Below are 16,206 nucleotides of genomic sequence, written 5' to 3' on the forward strand. Positions count from 1 at the left end.
CTTTTCTTTCTTTCTTTCTTTCTTTTTTTTGGTGGTAGGGCTTGAACTCTGGGCCTGGGCACTGTCCCTCAGCTCTTCAGCTCAAGGCAAGTGCTCTGCCACTTGAGCCACAGTGCCACTTCCAGTTTTCTGGTAGTTAATTGGAGATAAGAGTCTCACGGACTTTCCTGCTGGGGCTGGCTTTGAAACTGTGATCCTCAGATCTCAGCCTCCTGAGTAGCTAGGATTACAGGTATCAGCCACTAGCACCCAGCTCTTTTTTTTTAAAGAAAGTAAAAATGGGGGCTGGGAAGGTGGCCCAGTGGTAGAGTGCTTGCCTTGCATGCATGAGGCCCTGGGTTTGATTCCTCAGCACCACATAAGCAAAAAGCCGGAAGTGGCGCTGTGGCTCAAGTGGTAGAGCGCTAGCCTTGAGCTGAAGAGCTGAGGGACAGCTCCCAGGCCCAGAGTTCAGGCCCCACTACCGGACCCCCCCAAAAAAAAAAAAAAAAAAAGAAAGAAAGTAAAAATGGTTCTTTCTATGTAGCCCAGACCAGCCTCAAACTCTTGATCCTCCGGCTTCTATCTCCTGAGTGTCCACCTCTGTTAGTCATTCTTTCATATAAAAATGGAGTGATAGCCAGGTACCATTGGTGCACACCTGTAATCCTTGCTACTTAGGAGGCTGAGATCTAAGGTTCACAGTTTGAAGCCAGCCCAGGCAGGAAAACCTGTGAGACTCTATCTCCAAGTAAGCACCAAAAGATCCAGAAGAGCTGTGGCTCAAGTGATAGAGCTCTAGTCTACAGCACAAAAGCTCAGGTACAGGGCCCAGACCAGTGCCAGTGGCACATGCCTGTAATCCTAGCTACTCAGGAGGCTGAGGAAAATCCATAAGACTCTTATCTCCAATAAACCACTAGAAAACCAGAAGTGGCTCAAGTGGTAGAGAGTTCGCCTTAGCTAAAGAGTGCAGAGAGAGCACCCAAGCCCAGAGTTCAAGCCCCACCACCAACAAAATTGAATAAATAAAAATAAAATAAAAAATACTAATGGTGCTAAGTAATAAAAGAAGTTACTTCAGTTTGCAACTTAATTGCACAATCCTGTTTCCCAAGAAACCTGTTGTATTTTGGCATGCAGAAGTGCTTTATATTTTATTTCCCTTTCTGTTACAGGAATTATAAACACTCATTTGGATGTTAATTTAATAAAGGGCTGAGAAGGTGGCTCAGTGGTAGAGCGCTTGCTTTGCATGCATGAGGCCCTGGGTTCAATTCCTCAGCACCACATAAGCAGAAAAAAAAAAGCCAGAAGTGGCGCTGTGGCTCAAGTGGTAGAGCGCTAGCCTTGGGATAAAGAGCTGAGGGACAGCGCCCAGGTCCAGAGTTCAGGCCCCCAATCCCCAACCCCCCCCCCAAAAAAATAAATAAAGTTAGTAATGTTTACTATTGCGTCCAGGATATTCTGAAGTAGAATTGGCCTCCCAGCCCCTCTTTCTCAAAGAACATGCCAGTAAAGAATACAGTAAGTGGGGGGTGGGGAGAGGATGGGAAGGGATGGGAAGGGGAAATAAAGGAGGAGGCTACAATGTTTGATAAGAAATGTACTCATTATCTTGCCCATGTAATTGTAACCCCTCTGTACAGTATTTGCACAATAAAAAATAAAATAAAAACATAAGTAGAAAAATAAATAGAAGACAAGTAAATAAAAACATTTCCAAAAATGAAAAAAAAAAGAAAAAAAGAATACAATAAGTTTGTTTCACAACTTGATTTCTGCTAAAACACAAGCAATCCTAACAGTGAAAAAGGCAGATAATGTTTTGTCCTATGCATCCCTGAAAGACTGTGAATTGGTCCATGAACCAGATTTTAACTGCTAGCTTAAGCCGATGAGTATTTAACTACTAGGAATTTGCCCTCTATACATTTTGGTCCTTATTATATCAGTATATCACAGTTATATTAAAAAAAAAAAAGATGGGGGCTGGAAGGTGGCTCAGTGGTAGAATGCTTGCCTTGCATGCATGAGGCCCTGGGTTCAATTCCTCAGCACCATATAAGCAGAAAAACCTGGAAGTGGTGTTGTGGCTCAAGTGGTAGAGCGCTAGCCTTGAGCCGAAGAGCTGAGGGACAGCGCCCAGGCCCAGAGTTCAGGCCCCATGACCAAAAAAAAAAAAGATAAAAATTTAGAGCCTTTGATGTATCCTATTCCATTGTGGCATCTAAAGACCTATACACCTCCAGAAAGAAATGAGGGGCAAGAGTATACCTCAGAGAGCGTTTGCCTAACAAATGAGAGGCTCTGGTTGGATCCCTGGAACAGGAGGGGAAGAAGTAAGCTAGGCTCCCATGGTTTATGCCTTAATCCTAGCTACTCAGAAGGCTGAGATCTGAGGATCAGGTTTGAAGCCAGCCTGGGTAGGAAAGTCCATGAGGGTCTCATTTCCAATTAAACACTAAAAAAGCCAGAAGTAGAGCTATGGCTCAGTTGGTAGAATGCTAGCCTTGAACACGAAAGCTCAGGGACAGAGCCCAGGCCCAATTCAAATCTCGGGACTGGCAATAAATCATTTGCTAATAAGGAATCTAACAATTTTCATCAAGTAAAAGCTTCACCATGGGCATCCTTTTTGCATCCTGCTTGGAACTAGGATGAATGTTTTATTACTTTGCACTCTGGGTTTTGGTTTGTTTTTTGTTTTTTGTCACTTGTGGGGCTTGAACTTGGGACCTGGGTGCTGTCCCTGAGCAGTTCAGTTCAAAGCTAGCACTCTACCACTTGAGCCATAACAACACTTCTGGCTTTTTCTTTTTTCTTTTTTCTTTTTTTGCTGGGGGGAGGGGGTCCGGTTGTGGGGCCTGAAATCTGGGACTGGGCTCTGTCCTTCAGCTCTTCAGCTCAAGGCTAGCGCTCTACCACTTGAGCCACAGCACCACGTCCGGCTTTTTTCTTTTTGCTTATGTGGTGCTGAGGAATCGAACCCAGGGCCTCATGCATGCAAGGCAAGTGCTCTACCACTGAGCCACCTTCCCAGCCCATTTCTGGCTTTTTCTATTTATGTGGTACTGAGGAATCAAACTCAGGGCTTCATGCATGCTAGGCAAGCATTCTACCACAAAGCCATATTCCCAGCCCTGCAGTGTGTGCTTTTTGTTTTGTTTTGTTTTTTCTTGGTCATGGGGCTGTACTCTGAGCCTGGGTACTGTCCCTCAGCTCTTTAGCTCAAGGCTAGCACTCTACCACTTGAGCCAGAGTGCCACTTCCAGCTTTTTCTGTTTATGTAGTGCTGAGGAATCTAACCCAGGGCCTCATGCATGCAAGGCAAGCACTCTACCATTGAGCCTCCTTCCCAGCCCTGCAGTGTGTTTTCTAAACTCCTATTCTACCATGAGTCATTTCAATGGAATGAAATTCTGTTTTATGGATTCTTTATATTAGGAAGGTTGTACTGTGTCATATGTGTGTGTGTGTATAGTACTGGTCTAGAGATTAAAAGTGAGGGAACTATTGTTTAGAATCAAAAACTTTGCCCAAATATCTGGTTTGTATTAGTTGAAATAGAAAAGAAGGGACTAGGGCTGGGAAGGTGGCTCAGTGGTAAAGCCCTGGCCTTGCATGCATGAGGCCCTGGGTTCGATTCCTCAGCACCACATAAGAAAAAAGCCGGAAGTGGCACTGTGGCTCAAGTGGTAGAGTGCTAGCCTTGAGCTGAAGAGCTGAGGGACAGCGCCCAGGCCCAGAGTTCAGGCCCCACAACCAGACCCCCCCCAAAAAAAAAAAAAAAAAAAAAAAAGAAAAGAAGGGACTACCACCAGGCTCTGGTGGCTCACGCCTGTAATCCTAGCTACTCAGGAGGCTGGGATCTGAGGATCGTGGTTCAAAGCCAGCTTGGTCAGGGAAGTCCATGAGAGTCTTACCTCAAATAAACCACTTGAAAACTGGAAGTTGCACTGTGGCCCAAGTGGTAGAGTGCTCGCCTTGAGCTGAAGAGCACAGGGATAGTGCCCAAGCCCAGAGTTCAAGCCCCATGACCGACAAAAAAAAAACAAAAAAGAAGGGACCACTTGACAGTCTGCGTGTGTGTGTGTGTGTGTGTGTGTGTGTGTGTGTGTGTGTGTGTGTGTGTGTGTGTGTGTGTGTGTGTGTGTGTGTGTGTGTGTGTGTGTGTGTGTGTGTGTGTGTGTGTCTGTGTCTGTGTGTCGTCTGTGTGTCTGTGTGTCTGTGCCTGCATGCCTGCCAGTCCTGAGTCTTGGACTCAGGGCCTGGGTACTGTCCCTTAGCTTTGTTTGCTCAAGGCTATCACTCTACCACTTGAGCCACAGCGCCACTTCTGGCTTTTTCTGTTTATGTGGTACTGACAAATCGAACCCAGGGCTTCTTGCATGCTATGTAAGCACTCTACCACTAAGCCACTTTCCTGGACCCAAGACAGTCTACTTGAGATGTATCATGTACACATGCATTTATTATATAAGAAGTCTTCTAAAAACATTTTATAGGCTTATTTCCTTTTGTTTGAATTTTAGCCACCCAAAACCTTTTGTTCCTATGCATAAAGATGTCTTTGGTGGACTTGGGGAAGAGGTTGTTAGAAGCAGCAAGAAAAGGCCAAGATGACGAAGTAAGAACATTGATGGCAAACGGTGCCCCATTCACCACAGACTGGGTAAGATTAGCAGAAATGTCTCTTAATTGTTTTCAAAAATGTGCTTTTACCATCCTTTGTCTCTTCTTTTCTTTTTTTCTCTTTTTGTGCTGGTACTAGGGCTTAAACTAATGCCCTCCTTCACTTTTATCTCCAATTAACCAGTGAAAACCTAGAATTGGGGCTGTGGCTCAAAGTAGTAGAGTTCCTGCCTTGAGTGGAAAAAGCTCAGTGACAGTGTCCAGGCCCTGAATTCAAGCACGCCAGTACCAGCACGCACTGCAAAAAAGTGCTGCATAAATAAGGAAAAGGGAGGGAAGTTTCTACCTCCCTTTTCCACCTCTTCTCTGCCCCCCTCCCAAAAAAAAAGGTTTTTGTGAAGTTCATGGATTTTGTCATTTTAACAAAGATGTTAATAATGTTAATGAACAAATGAACTCTATTGTGGAGGTAATTAATTAATAACTTCAGAAGGCACAGGTTCTGCCAGGCACCAGTGGCTCACGTCTTAGCTATTCAGGAGGCTGAGATCTGAGGATCACAGTTCAAAACCAGGCTGGGAAGGAAAGTCTGAGACTCTTATCTCCAATTAACCACCTGAAAACTGGAAGTGGCTCAAGTGGAAGAGTGCTTGCCTTGAGCTGAACAGCTTAGGGACAGCACCCAGGCCAAAAGTTCAAGCTGTATGACTGACCAAAAAAAAGAAGGCACAACCTCTTAGCAAAAAGAGTTGAAAGAAATCTATGAGATGAGCATTTCTATAAATAAACCTTTAGGAAGCAATATGAATTAAATTCGGTCAGGCATGGAGGCTGAGTCTAAAGTGAACAGATTAAAGAGCAACATAAGGAAAGAGACAGATATGTGTGCAGAACGGATGCTGATGGATAACTTTTACAAGGGTTGCAGAGATGGTATACAAACTTAACTGCTGTCAGAACACCATCTCTAAATTTTTGGTGCCTCTTCATCTCATCATTTTTTTTGCTCTGCTTTACTGTAGCAACAAACTTCTATTCCAGGCAATTTTCACCCTGAATTCCACATAACTTCCAGTAACCAGTCTTTTCCTGAGGATCATTGGAGTCTGTCTTTACCCCTGACTCAGAATGTTCTTTTCTTTACCCTTTCCTTTCCTTTTCTTTTCAAATCCTTTTTTTTTATTTATGTGAATTCAGTAAATAGTTTTATGCTGATCATTGTTTTCTGGTTCTGGGGCTTGAACTCTGGGCTCATTATGCTCAAGGCAAGCTCTCTATCACTTGAGCCACAGTGCTACTTCCAGTTTTTTCTGTTATTAATTGGAGATGATTCTCAAGGACTTTCCTGTCCAGGCTGCCTTTGAACTGTGATCCTCAGATCTCAGCCTCCTTAGTAGCTAGAATTACAGCCATGAGCACTTATGCCCAACTCTGATCATGGATTTAAAACTAAGTTTGGGATATTTGGTTGCCACTGAGGTGAATGGGAAAAGGTGAGGCTTCTTAACCCTTTATTAACTTCAGGTTAATGCATAGGATTTTAAGTTTTCATCTACTGATTGTGCATCTTCAGGGCCTCCAGTCAGTACTAGAAATAAGAAGGCATCTATGGAAGTGGCGCTGTGCTCAAGTGGTAGAGCGCTAGTCTTGAGCTGAAAAGCTGTGGGACAGTGCCCAGGCCCAGAGTTCAAGCCCCATGACCAAAAACAACAACAACAAAAGGCATCTATGTATTTACTAACTTTAAGCTGAGTAGAACGTTAATCCCTTAACTCAAGGACCTTAAGAGGCAGACCAATGACAAAAGGCTGCAGCCATGAGAATTTATATACCTCATTGGGATGCCCTCAGAGATCAAGACCTGTGTGGAAACCCAGGTCTCCATTAGAAATAATAATTGTTGACATGTGCTGGATGGCTCCTGCCTGTAATCCTAGCTACTCAGGAGGCTGAGATCTGAGGATTAAGATTCAAAAAGCTAGTCAAGGGCAGGAAAGTCCATGAGGGTCTTATCTCCAGTTAACCACCAAAAAAGCCGAAAGTAGAACTGTGGCTCAAATTAATAGAGTGTTAGCCTTGAACAAAAAGCTTAGGGAAGTGCCTAGGCCCTGAGTTCAAGCCCTACAACACACTCAAAATAAAAATACATTGTCTCCTTTCCTGGGTCACTTTTTTTTTTTTTTTTTGTCAGTCGTAGGGTTTGAACTCTGGGCTTGGGTGCTATCCCTGCACTCTTTAGCTCGAGGCGAGCACTCCACCTCTTGAGCCACAGCGCCACTTCTGGTTTTTAGTGGTTTATTGGAGGTAAGAGTCTCATAGAGTTTCCTGCTCAGGCTAGCTTTGAACCGTGATCCTCAGATCTCAGCCTCCTGAGTAGCTAGGATTACAGGCTGAGCCACCAGTGCCTGGCTCTCCTGGGTCACTTTTGATTCCTGGGAACTAGGGCTCAGGCAAGCATCCCAGGCCAACACACGACTCAGATCCACCAGTTGTCCTGAGTGGGCTTTTGATGGCCCATCTGACATTAGCCGACCAAGGACAACTGGGTTCAGACTTCCAGACTGTGTAGGGAAGGCTAGAATGAAATCAAAGCTCCTGCTAGCTCACCTCACACCTCTGAAGAAACCAGACTGGTACAGGTGAAACTGTGAGTAGACTTGGCCTAGAGGACCTTTGCAGCTGTGCTCCCACCATAGTCCATTATGAGGGGGCTGGGTGCCTGCCAGTGTCACAGCAAGCGGGAGCCCCAGAGAAGCCCTTACATCAGCCACACCACTTGACATCATCTTAATCATGTAGCCCACACTGGCCTAGAAATTATGATCTTCCTGCTTTAGCCTTCTGTGATTACAGATGTTTGTCACTATATCCAGCTTTAGAATCTCTCTTTCTCTCTCTCTCTCTCTCTCTTTTCCCCCTTTTTTTGGTCAGTTGTGGGCTTAAACTTGGGGCCTGGGCACTCATTACCCCTGAGCTTTTTGTTCAAGGTTAATGCTCTACCACTTTGAGCCATAGTACCACTTCCAGTTTTCAGGTGGTTAATTGGAGCTGAGTCCCATATGGCCTTTCCTGCCCAGGCAAGCTTTGAACCTTGATCTCAGCCTCCAGTGCTTGGCTAGAATCTTTTTTTAATAGCCCTTTTTTTAAAAAAACAAACAAAAAAAAACCACTTTCTAAAATAACCATGGTTAAAATCTTTTTTTTTTTTTTTTTTTGACAGTCCTGGGGCTTGAACTCAGGCCCTGAGCTCCTTTTGTTCAAGGTTAGCTTTTCTGTTGATATGGTACTGAGGAATGGCGCCTAGGGCTTCATGCACATGAGGGATTTATCTGTCCATTACTATTTTAATTTTTTTTTTTTTTTGGTTGGTCATGGGGCTTGAACTCTGGGTCTGAGCGCCCTTCCTCAGCTTTTCAGCTCAAGGTGAGCACTCTACCACTTGACCCACAGCACCACTTCCGATTTTCTGGTGGTTTATTGGAGATAAGAGTTTCAGGGACATTCCTTCCCGCGCTGGCTTTGAACCGTGATCCTCAGATCTCAGCCTCCTTAGTAGATAGGAGTATAGGCAGGAGCCACTGGCTTCTTTAATCTTATTTGCCCAGATTGTGTCTCCATGAACAGGAACCATAGGATTCACCTTGCTGCTGTGTATCCAGCAATGTTCTAGAACTCTGCACATAATAAATATTCAATGAGTATTATTTCCTTACAGCTTGGAACATCACCCCTCCACCTTGCAGCCCAGTATGGTCATTATTCCACAGCAGAAGTGCTCCTTCGTGCAGGTGTTAGCAGGGATGCCAGGACCAAAGTGGATAGGACTCCTCTGCATATGGCTGCCGCTGATGGACATGCACACATCGTGGAACTGCTTGTTAGGGTAAAGCAAGAATAATGGCAGAGATATGTTATAGAAAATATACCACCCAACCCCACCCCTTTTTTTTTTTGGTATGTTGTGGGGCCTGAACTATGGGCCTGGGTGCTGTCCCTCAGCCCTTCAGTTCAAGGCTAGCACTCTACCACTTGAACCACAGGGCCACTTCCGGCTTTTTCTGCTTATGTGGTGCTGAGGGAATCAAATCGAAGGCCTCATGCATGCAAGGCAAGCACTCTACCACTGAGCCACCTTCCCAGCCCCCTCCTGGTTTGTTTGTTTTTTAAATAGCAGTAGGAAAATGGGCTGGGAAAGATTAGGTATAGATGACTTACAGTATTGAGTTGTACCTCTTTTTTTATAGTTGTCATGGCTATGATCATTATTTTCTAATTTTTTTTTTTTTTTTGGTCCAGTTGTGGGGCCTGAATTCTGGGCCTGGGCGCTGTTCCTTAGCTCTTCAGCTCAAGGCTAGCACTCTACCACTTGAGCCACAGCACCACTTCCGACATTTTCCTTTTTGCTTATGTGGTGCTGAGGAATTGAACCCAGGGCCTCAGGCATGCAAGGCAAGTGCTCTACCACTGAGCCACCTTCCCAGCCCTGTTTTCTGATTTTTTAAAGGGCTAAATAGATTTTATTGATTTTTTTTCTTCATTCCTTTTCTGCAGGTTTTCTGTGCTTATGCATATTTTTTTTGGCATTCAGCTCTGAAAATAATTACAACAAAAATCTGTTCTTTCCCCCTTCCTCTCCCATCTGCTATAATTTCCCAGTAATGTCCTTAGAAGACCCACTCATTGAAAGCATAATGTTTATCAGCATTTAGGAGAACTTGAGAAATGTTTTTCTCTTTGCTATTTTGTAAATGTGATCTAAATTTAAGTATGTATGATCTCTATGGAAGTCTTCTGTATCTAGTGATAGGATTTTGCACCTGTGCTGTGGTAACCAGTGTCTATTGAAATGTTGCTTTTCTATGACAGAATGGTGCAGATGTGAATGCCAAGGACATGCTGAAGATGACAGCTTTACATTGGGCTACAGAGCATCACCATCGAGATGTTGTAGAGTTACTTATCAAATATGGAGCTGATGTCCATGCTTTCAGCAAGTTTGATAAATCTGCCTTTGACATAGCGCTGGAGAAAAACAATGCTGAGATTTTGGTCATCCTCCAGGTATGGTTCTCTTTTTTATACTCCCCAAAGTATACTTCAAATAAAGTATAAAGACTTTTTTTTTGGTGGAAGTTGAATTAAAAGTGAATTTTCCACATCTTACCAATGTGTCTTAATATTATAACGCATTGCTATTAGTACTTTTATTTTTTATTAAATTTATTTCTTTTTCTTTTTTTTCTTTTTTTGGTCCAGTCGTGGGGCCTGAACTCTGGGCCTGGGTGCTGTCCCTCAGCTCTTCAGCTCAAGGCTAGCGCTCTACCACTTGAGCCACAGGGCCACTTCTGGCTTTTTTCGTTTTGCTTATATGGTGCTGAGGAATCGAACCCAGGGCCTCAGGCATGCAAGGCAAGTGCTCTACCACTGAGCCACCTTCCCAGCCCCTAAATTTATTTATTTTTCTGAAGTAGGGTCTCACTAGATAGTCCAAGCTAGCATTAGGCTCCAAGTACTCCTGCTTCAGCCTTCCCAGTACTGGGATGCCTGGTTATAAATGCATTTAAGAAGACTACAAAGCCTTGAAGGTAGTTAAAGAAGAATGTGGAAAGATTCGCTGCCCCCCATTGCAGAGGAGAGCTCTCTGAACCTCTTCATGTTCTGAAGGTTGCCTGATTGAAAAATCACTTTTTGCTTAAAAATAGACAGTCAGTTGTTGTTTTTTTTTTTTTTTATGATCAGTATTAGTGTGGAGGCAGTGGCTCAAGTGGTAGAGCACCTGCTTAGCAAGTGTAAGGTCCTGGGTTTCAACCCCAGTTCTGCCAAAGCAAACACCTTTATTTTATTTTAGAATATGCTTTCATGAAATATTCCCTTTCTCTAATGAAACTTGACTTAGAACAACATTAAAACACATAAGCCAGGCGCTGGTGGCTCATGCTTGTATTCCTAGCTACTCAGGAGCTAAGATCTGAGGATCATGGTTTGAAGCCAGCCGGGTCAGGAAAGTCTGAAACTCATCTCCAGTTAACCACCAAAAAGCCAGAAGTAGAGATGTGGTTCAAATGGCAGAGTGCTAGCCTTGAGCAAAAGAAAGCTCAGGGACAGCACCCAGGCACTGTGTTCAAGCTCCAGGACTGGCACCAAAAAAAAAAAAAAAAAAAAAAAATTATATTTTCTGAATGTATACCAACTGAGATGGTATTTAGCTCTAAAGCATATTGGGTGAAAAAGTCATCTCAGAATTAAAACTAGTTATGATGTTTTTTTTTCCTTTTTTTTTTTTTATTGTGAAAATGCTGAACATAGGGGTTACAGTTAAGTTACATGGGCAAGATAATGAGTACATTTCTTGGGGGCTGGGAAGGTGGCTCAGTGGTAGAGCGCTTGCCTTGCATGCCTGAGGTCCTGGGTTCGATTCCTCAGCAACACATAAAGAAAAAAGCCGGAAGTGGCACTGTGGCTCAAATGGTAGAGCGTTAGCCTTGAGCTGAAGAGCTGAGGGACAGCACCCAGGCCCAGAGTTCAGGCCCCACGACTGGACCCCCCCCCCAAAAAAAAATGAGTACATTTCTTATCAAGCATTGTAGCCTCCTCCTTTGTTTCCCTTTCCCATCCGTTCTTATCTGCCCCCTGACCCCCCAACCAATCCTCCCCGCCCCCAGTTATGATGATTTTTTTTCCTTTTTTTTATTGTGAAAATGCTGAACAGAGGGTTACAATTACATGGGCAAGATAATGAGTATATTTCTTATCAAGCATTGTAGCCTCCTTTGTTTTCCTTTCCCATCCGTTCTCATCTGCCCCTGACCCCCCACCCAATCCTCCCCCCCCAGTTATGATGCTTTTTATTCATTCATTTCTTTTTTTTTTTTTTTTGAGAAAGGCTTTAAACTTGGTCTAATGCTTGCTGGCAATTGCTGGCAACTGTTGTTCTACCACTTGAGCAGGCCTCCAACCCTTTTCCATTAATTTTTTTTTTTTTTTTTGGTTGGTCATGGGGCTTGAACTCTGGGCCTGGGCGCTGTCCTTGAGCTCTTCAGCAAAAAGCAAGCACTCTACCTCTTGAGCCACAGAGCCACTTGCAGTTTTCTGGTGGTTAATTGAAGATAAGAGTCTCATGGATTTTCTTGCCCAGGCTGGATTTTAACCACGATCCTCAGATCTCAGCCTCCTGAGTAACTAGGATTATAGGCGTGAGCCATCGGTGCCCGGCTCATTAATTTCTTAAGCCAGCATTTGTATATCATAGAACAATTGGACAGAGGATACAGAACTTTTTCCCTTGAGGTACTAGGGTTTTGGATTTAGGGTATATCACTTGCTAGGGAGGAACTCTATTACTTGAGCCAAAACTCCAGCCCTCATACAAAAATTGGTAGGATATATGGCCTTGCCTTTGGAATGATCACATCAGGTCAACTGACAAAGCATTAGTGTACCATATACTATCTAGCAAAAATTAGGGGATCACAAAGGAATATTATTGATACTTAAAAGGATTGAAGTATATGTATAATTCAAACAGTGTTTTGAACAAGTAGATAGAAGTAAAAGAATTATATTCTAGGCTAGAAAAGGCAAATGAAAGACATAGAGATATGAAGAAGTATGAAGTGTTAAGAAAGAATAAATAATTATATGACCAATGAATGGCCAAAGAAGGAACAGCAAGTGTTAAGGCTTGAGAGTTAGACTGGACCCTGAATTATTATATAGGTATTAAGAATCTAATAGAAGCTTCTTTTTGTTGGGTTTTTTTTTTGGTTGTTTTTCAAAATACTTTTACTGACTAAATTTTGTTTTGTTTTGTGTTATTGGTCATGAGGCTTGAACTCTGGGACTAGATGTTGTATCTGAGCTCTTCAGCTCAAGGCAGTGCTCTACCATTTGAGCCACTTTGCCACTTCTGGTTTTCTGGTAGTTAATTGGAGATAAGAGTCTCACAGACTTTCCTTGCCCAGGCTGGCTTTGACCTATGATCCTTAGATCTCAGCCTCTGGAATAGCTAGGATTATAAGCACGAGCCTCTGGCACCCATCTACTGACTAGTTTTTGTGTATGTATTCTGATGCTGGGGCTTGAACTCAGGGCTGCACATTCTTGTTTACCATTTTCACTCAAGGCTGGTACTTTACCACTTGAGCCATACCTCCAGTTCAGACTTCTTTTTTGGGGGGGGGTCCGGTCATGGGGCCTGAACTCTGGGCCTGGGCACTGTCCCTCAGCTCTTCAGCGCAAGGCTAGCCCTCTACCACTTGAGCCACAGCGCCACTTCCGGCTTTTTTTTTTCTGCTTATGTGGTGCTGAGAAATCGAACCCAGGGCCTCAAGCATGCAAGGCAAGTGCTCTACCACTAAGCCACCTTCTCAGCCCTCAATATATATATATATATATATATATATATATATATATATATATATATATATATATATATATATATATATATACATATTTTTTTTTTAATTTTAATTTTTTTTGGGGGGGTCCAGTTGTGGGCCTGAACTCTGGGCCTGAGCGCTGTCCCTCAGCGCTTCAGCACAAGGCTAGCGCTCTACCACTTGAGCCACAGCGCCACTTCCGGCTTTTTTTTGCTTATGGGTGCTGAGGAATTGAACCCAGGGCCTCAAGCAAGCGCTTTACCACTGAGCCACCTTCCCAGCCTTCAAAATATTTTTATTAGAATATATTAATTGTACAAGGCAGGGTTCATTGTCATACTTCCATACATACAAGCAATGTACACCAATCAAACTCATCTCTTTCCCTTATCCATCGCTTTCCCTATCTCTCCATCTCTTTCCTTTATCTCTCCTGGTTCCCTTCTTCAATTTTACCAGGTGCTATTCTATTTTCATGCATGCATATAAAGTACTTTGCTATATTCACCCTCCTTCGTCCTCTCTATTGGTCCTTCTTTACTCCATCTGCTACCTTCCCCCCAATATAGCCTGTTTTAGTTTCTGTGATTTTTTTGGATATATCATTTGTTTGGATATTTCATTCAAAGAGGTTTTACCATGGTAATTTACATATAATTTACTAAATTTAACTTCATCTATTGCTGTCTCTTTCCCCATCCTCCCAGCTCCCTCATTGTTCAGTAGCTTTCAGTGAGTTTCCTTATGTCATCTTCATAAGAGACATGATGTATTTCAATAGTTCATCTCTTATCATTCTCTTCCTATCTTCTACTACTCCTCCAAGCCATCCCATACAGTTACATTATATATAATATAAATGTATATATATAAAGCACAAATAAATATATGCACACATATATTTACATATATATATATGCATATATATAAGTATATATATATATATAATAATCTTCTAAGTCTAAATTCCACAACTGAGTGAAAACATGCAATATTTGGCTTTTGAACTTGTCTTACCTTGATTCAACATGGTGAGCTCCAGTTTCATCTGCTTTCCTACAAATGATATAATTTTACGTTTCTTTTTGGATATGTAATAGTGGGGTTTTGTTTGTTTATTGTTCTTTTGTTGTTGTTGGTGGTGGTGAGGCCTGAACTCTGGGCCTGGCACTGTCCCTTAGCTCCAGCTCAAGGCTAGCGCTCTACCATTTGAGCTACAGCACCACTTCCGGTTTTTTCTGCTTATGTGGTGCTGAGGAAACAAACCCAAGGTCTCATGCATGCAAGGCAAGCGCTCTACCACTGAGCCACCTTCCCAGCCCCTATTCTTTCTTTTAAGACAGGATACTGCTTCTCGGGGCACTGGCAGCTCACGCTTATAATCCTAGTCACTCAGGAGGCTGAGATCTGAGGATTGGAGTTCAAAGCCAGCCAGGGCAGGGAAGTCCATGAAATCATATACCCAATTAAACACCAGAAAATGGGAAGTGAGCCGGGTGCTGGTGGCTCACGCCTGTAATCCTAGCTACTCAGGAGGCTGAGATCTGAGGATCATGGTTCAAAGCCAGCCCGGGCAAGAGAGACCGTGAAACTCCTATCTCCAATAAACCACCAGAAAACCGGAAGTGGCGCTGTAGCTCAAGTGGTAGAGCGCTGGCCTTGAGCTTGAAGAGCTGAGGGACAGCGCCCAAGCCCAGAGTTCAAGCCCCACGACCGACCAAAAAAAAAGAAAATGGGAAGTGGCACTTGTGGCTCAAGTGGTAGAGCACTTGCCTTGAGCTCCTGCCTCAGCCTCCCAAGTGCTGGGAGTATAGGTGTATGCCATCACACCCACCTTCAAGGAAGTTTTATAGTAGAGGATTGGTATGATTACATTTGTTGTTTTTAAAAGGTAATTGTTTGGAGTATGGCACACAGATTGGAGAGGGAAGACAATGCTAAATAACCATATGGTGACTTTCATTAGACTAGGCAAGCGCTGATGAGAGCTAGAACTAAGGAAGTGATGGTAAAGGATAGAAAAAGGGGCAGAGTGAAGAAGGAATTTAACAGTGCTCAGAGTGAATAATCTGTTTCAATTGAAATTCTTAGTCAAGGGGATAATTGCATATGAAAAATAGCCACTTCTGCTGCAGTTTCAGCTTTTTGTTTTCCCTAACAGATGGTTTCCCAGAGACTGGTTATTCTCTTCAACTTCCAATAATTGTTTATAGAGCCCTTTCATAACTGGGCTTTTTAAGTAGTGATCATGTTTTTATAAAAGTTCTGAAAGTAGTTGGGCACTGGTGACTCAGGCCTGTAATCCTAGCTATTCAGGAGGTTCAGATATGAGGATCGCAGTTCAATGCCAGCCCCTGGCAGGACAGTTCATGATACTCTTATCTCCAATTAACTACCAGAAAACTGGACATGGTGCTATGGCTCAAATGGTAGAGTACTTGTCTTGAGCTGAAGAACTCAGGGACAGTGCCCAGGTACTGTCAAGCCCCACAATCAACAAAAAAATATTTTAAAAAATTAATTAGAGGGGCTGGGAAGTTGGCTCAGTGGTAGAGCGCTTGCCTTGCATGCCTGAGGCCCTGGGTTCAATTCCTCAGCACCACATAAGCAAAAAGAAAAAAATCGGAAGTGGCGCTGTGGCTCAAGTGGTAGGGCACTAGCCTTGAGCTGAAGAGCTGAGGGACAGCGCCCAGGCCCAGAGTTCAGGCCCCACAACCGGACCCAAAAAAAAAAAAAATTAATTAGATAATAGAGAAGCATCCTTTTACCAAAATTGAGCAAATATCCCTGGAAATGAAAGTACAACATATGGTACTTTAAAGTCTACTTGATTTTGAAATCTGGCACTCATTTATTTGCTCGTTATATATTCTCTTAGGAATTTCCTTCGTGGCAGAATGGAACAAGTAGTTGGACAAAACTCTAGAGAATATTTTTCTCTTTAGAGATCTCCTGCTAGCACATTGACTTGTAGATAATTGATCTCTAGTGAGGTAAATTACTTTTTAGACTATTTAGATCAATTCCGTCATATTTCAAGAAAAAAATTTCCAGAGAAGGTAAGTGAATTATCTAGAAGTTGTTGGAAATAATACATCTTTCTTTTTCTCAAGCAGAAATAAGTTTCAGAAAGCAACCTAACATCTCTGTTAACTCTGATTTAAAACACAAAACAGAAAAAACAGTATTCTTAATGAGATCTGAGCTCCCTGGG

At 43.0% G+C, this 16,206-nt stretch overlaps 1 protein-coding gene across 2 annotated transcripts in view; it reads left to right on the top strand.

The window, feature by feature from the left end:
* The window catches only part of LOC138821500 (GA-binding protein subunit beta-2-like), a 45,249-nt gene that overhangs the window by 7,429 nt on the left and 21,614 nt on the right, over window positions 1-16,206 (top strand). For both annotated transcript variants that reach the window (XM_070013793.1, XM_070013794.1), the window contains exons 2-4: window positions 4,515-4,654; window positions 8,330-8,497; window positions 9,481-9,675. In XM_070013793.1, the coding sequence (XP_069869894.1) occupies window positions 4,547-4,654; window positions 8,330-8,497; window positions 9,481-9,675 (471 nt within the window). In that variant the 5' untranslated portion in view covers window positions 4,515-4,546. The remainder of the gene's footprint in view (window positions 1-4,514; window positions 4,655-8,329; window positions 8,498-9,480; window positions 9,676-16,206) is intronic.

Source organism: Dipodomys merriami, unplaced genomic scaffold (assembly GCF_024711535.1).
Source record: "Dipodomys merriami isolate MVZ:Mamm:240054 unplaced genomic scaffold, mDipMer1.0.p SCAF_92, whole genome shotgun sequence".
Lineage (NCBI taxonomy): Eukaryota > Metazoa > Chordata > Mammalia > Rodentia > Heteromyidae > Dipodomys > Dipodomys merriami.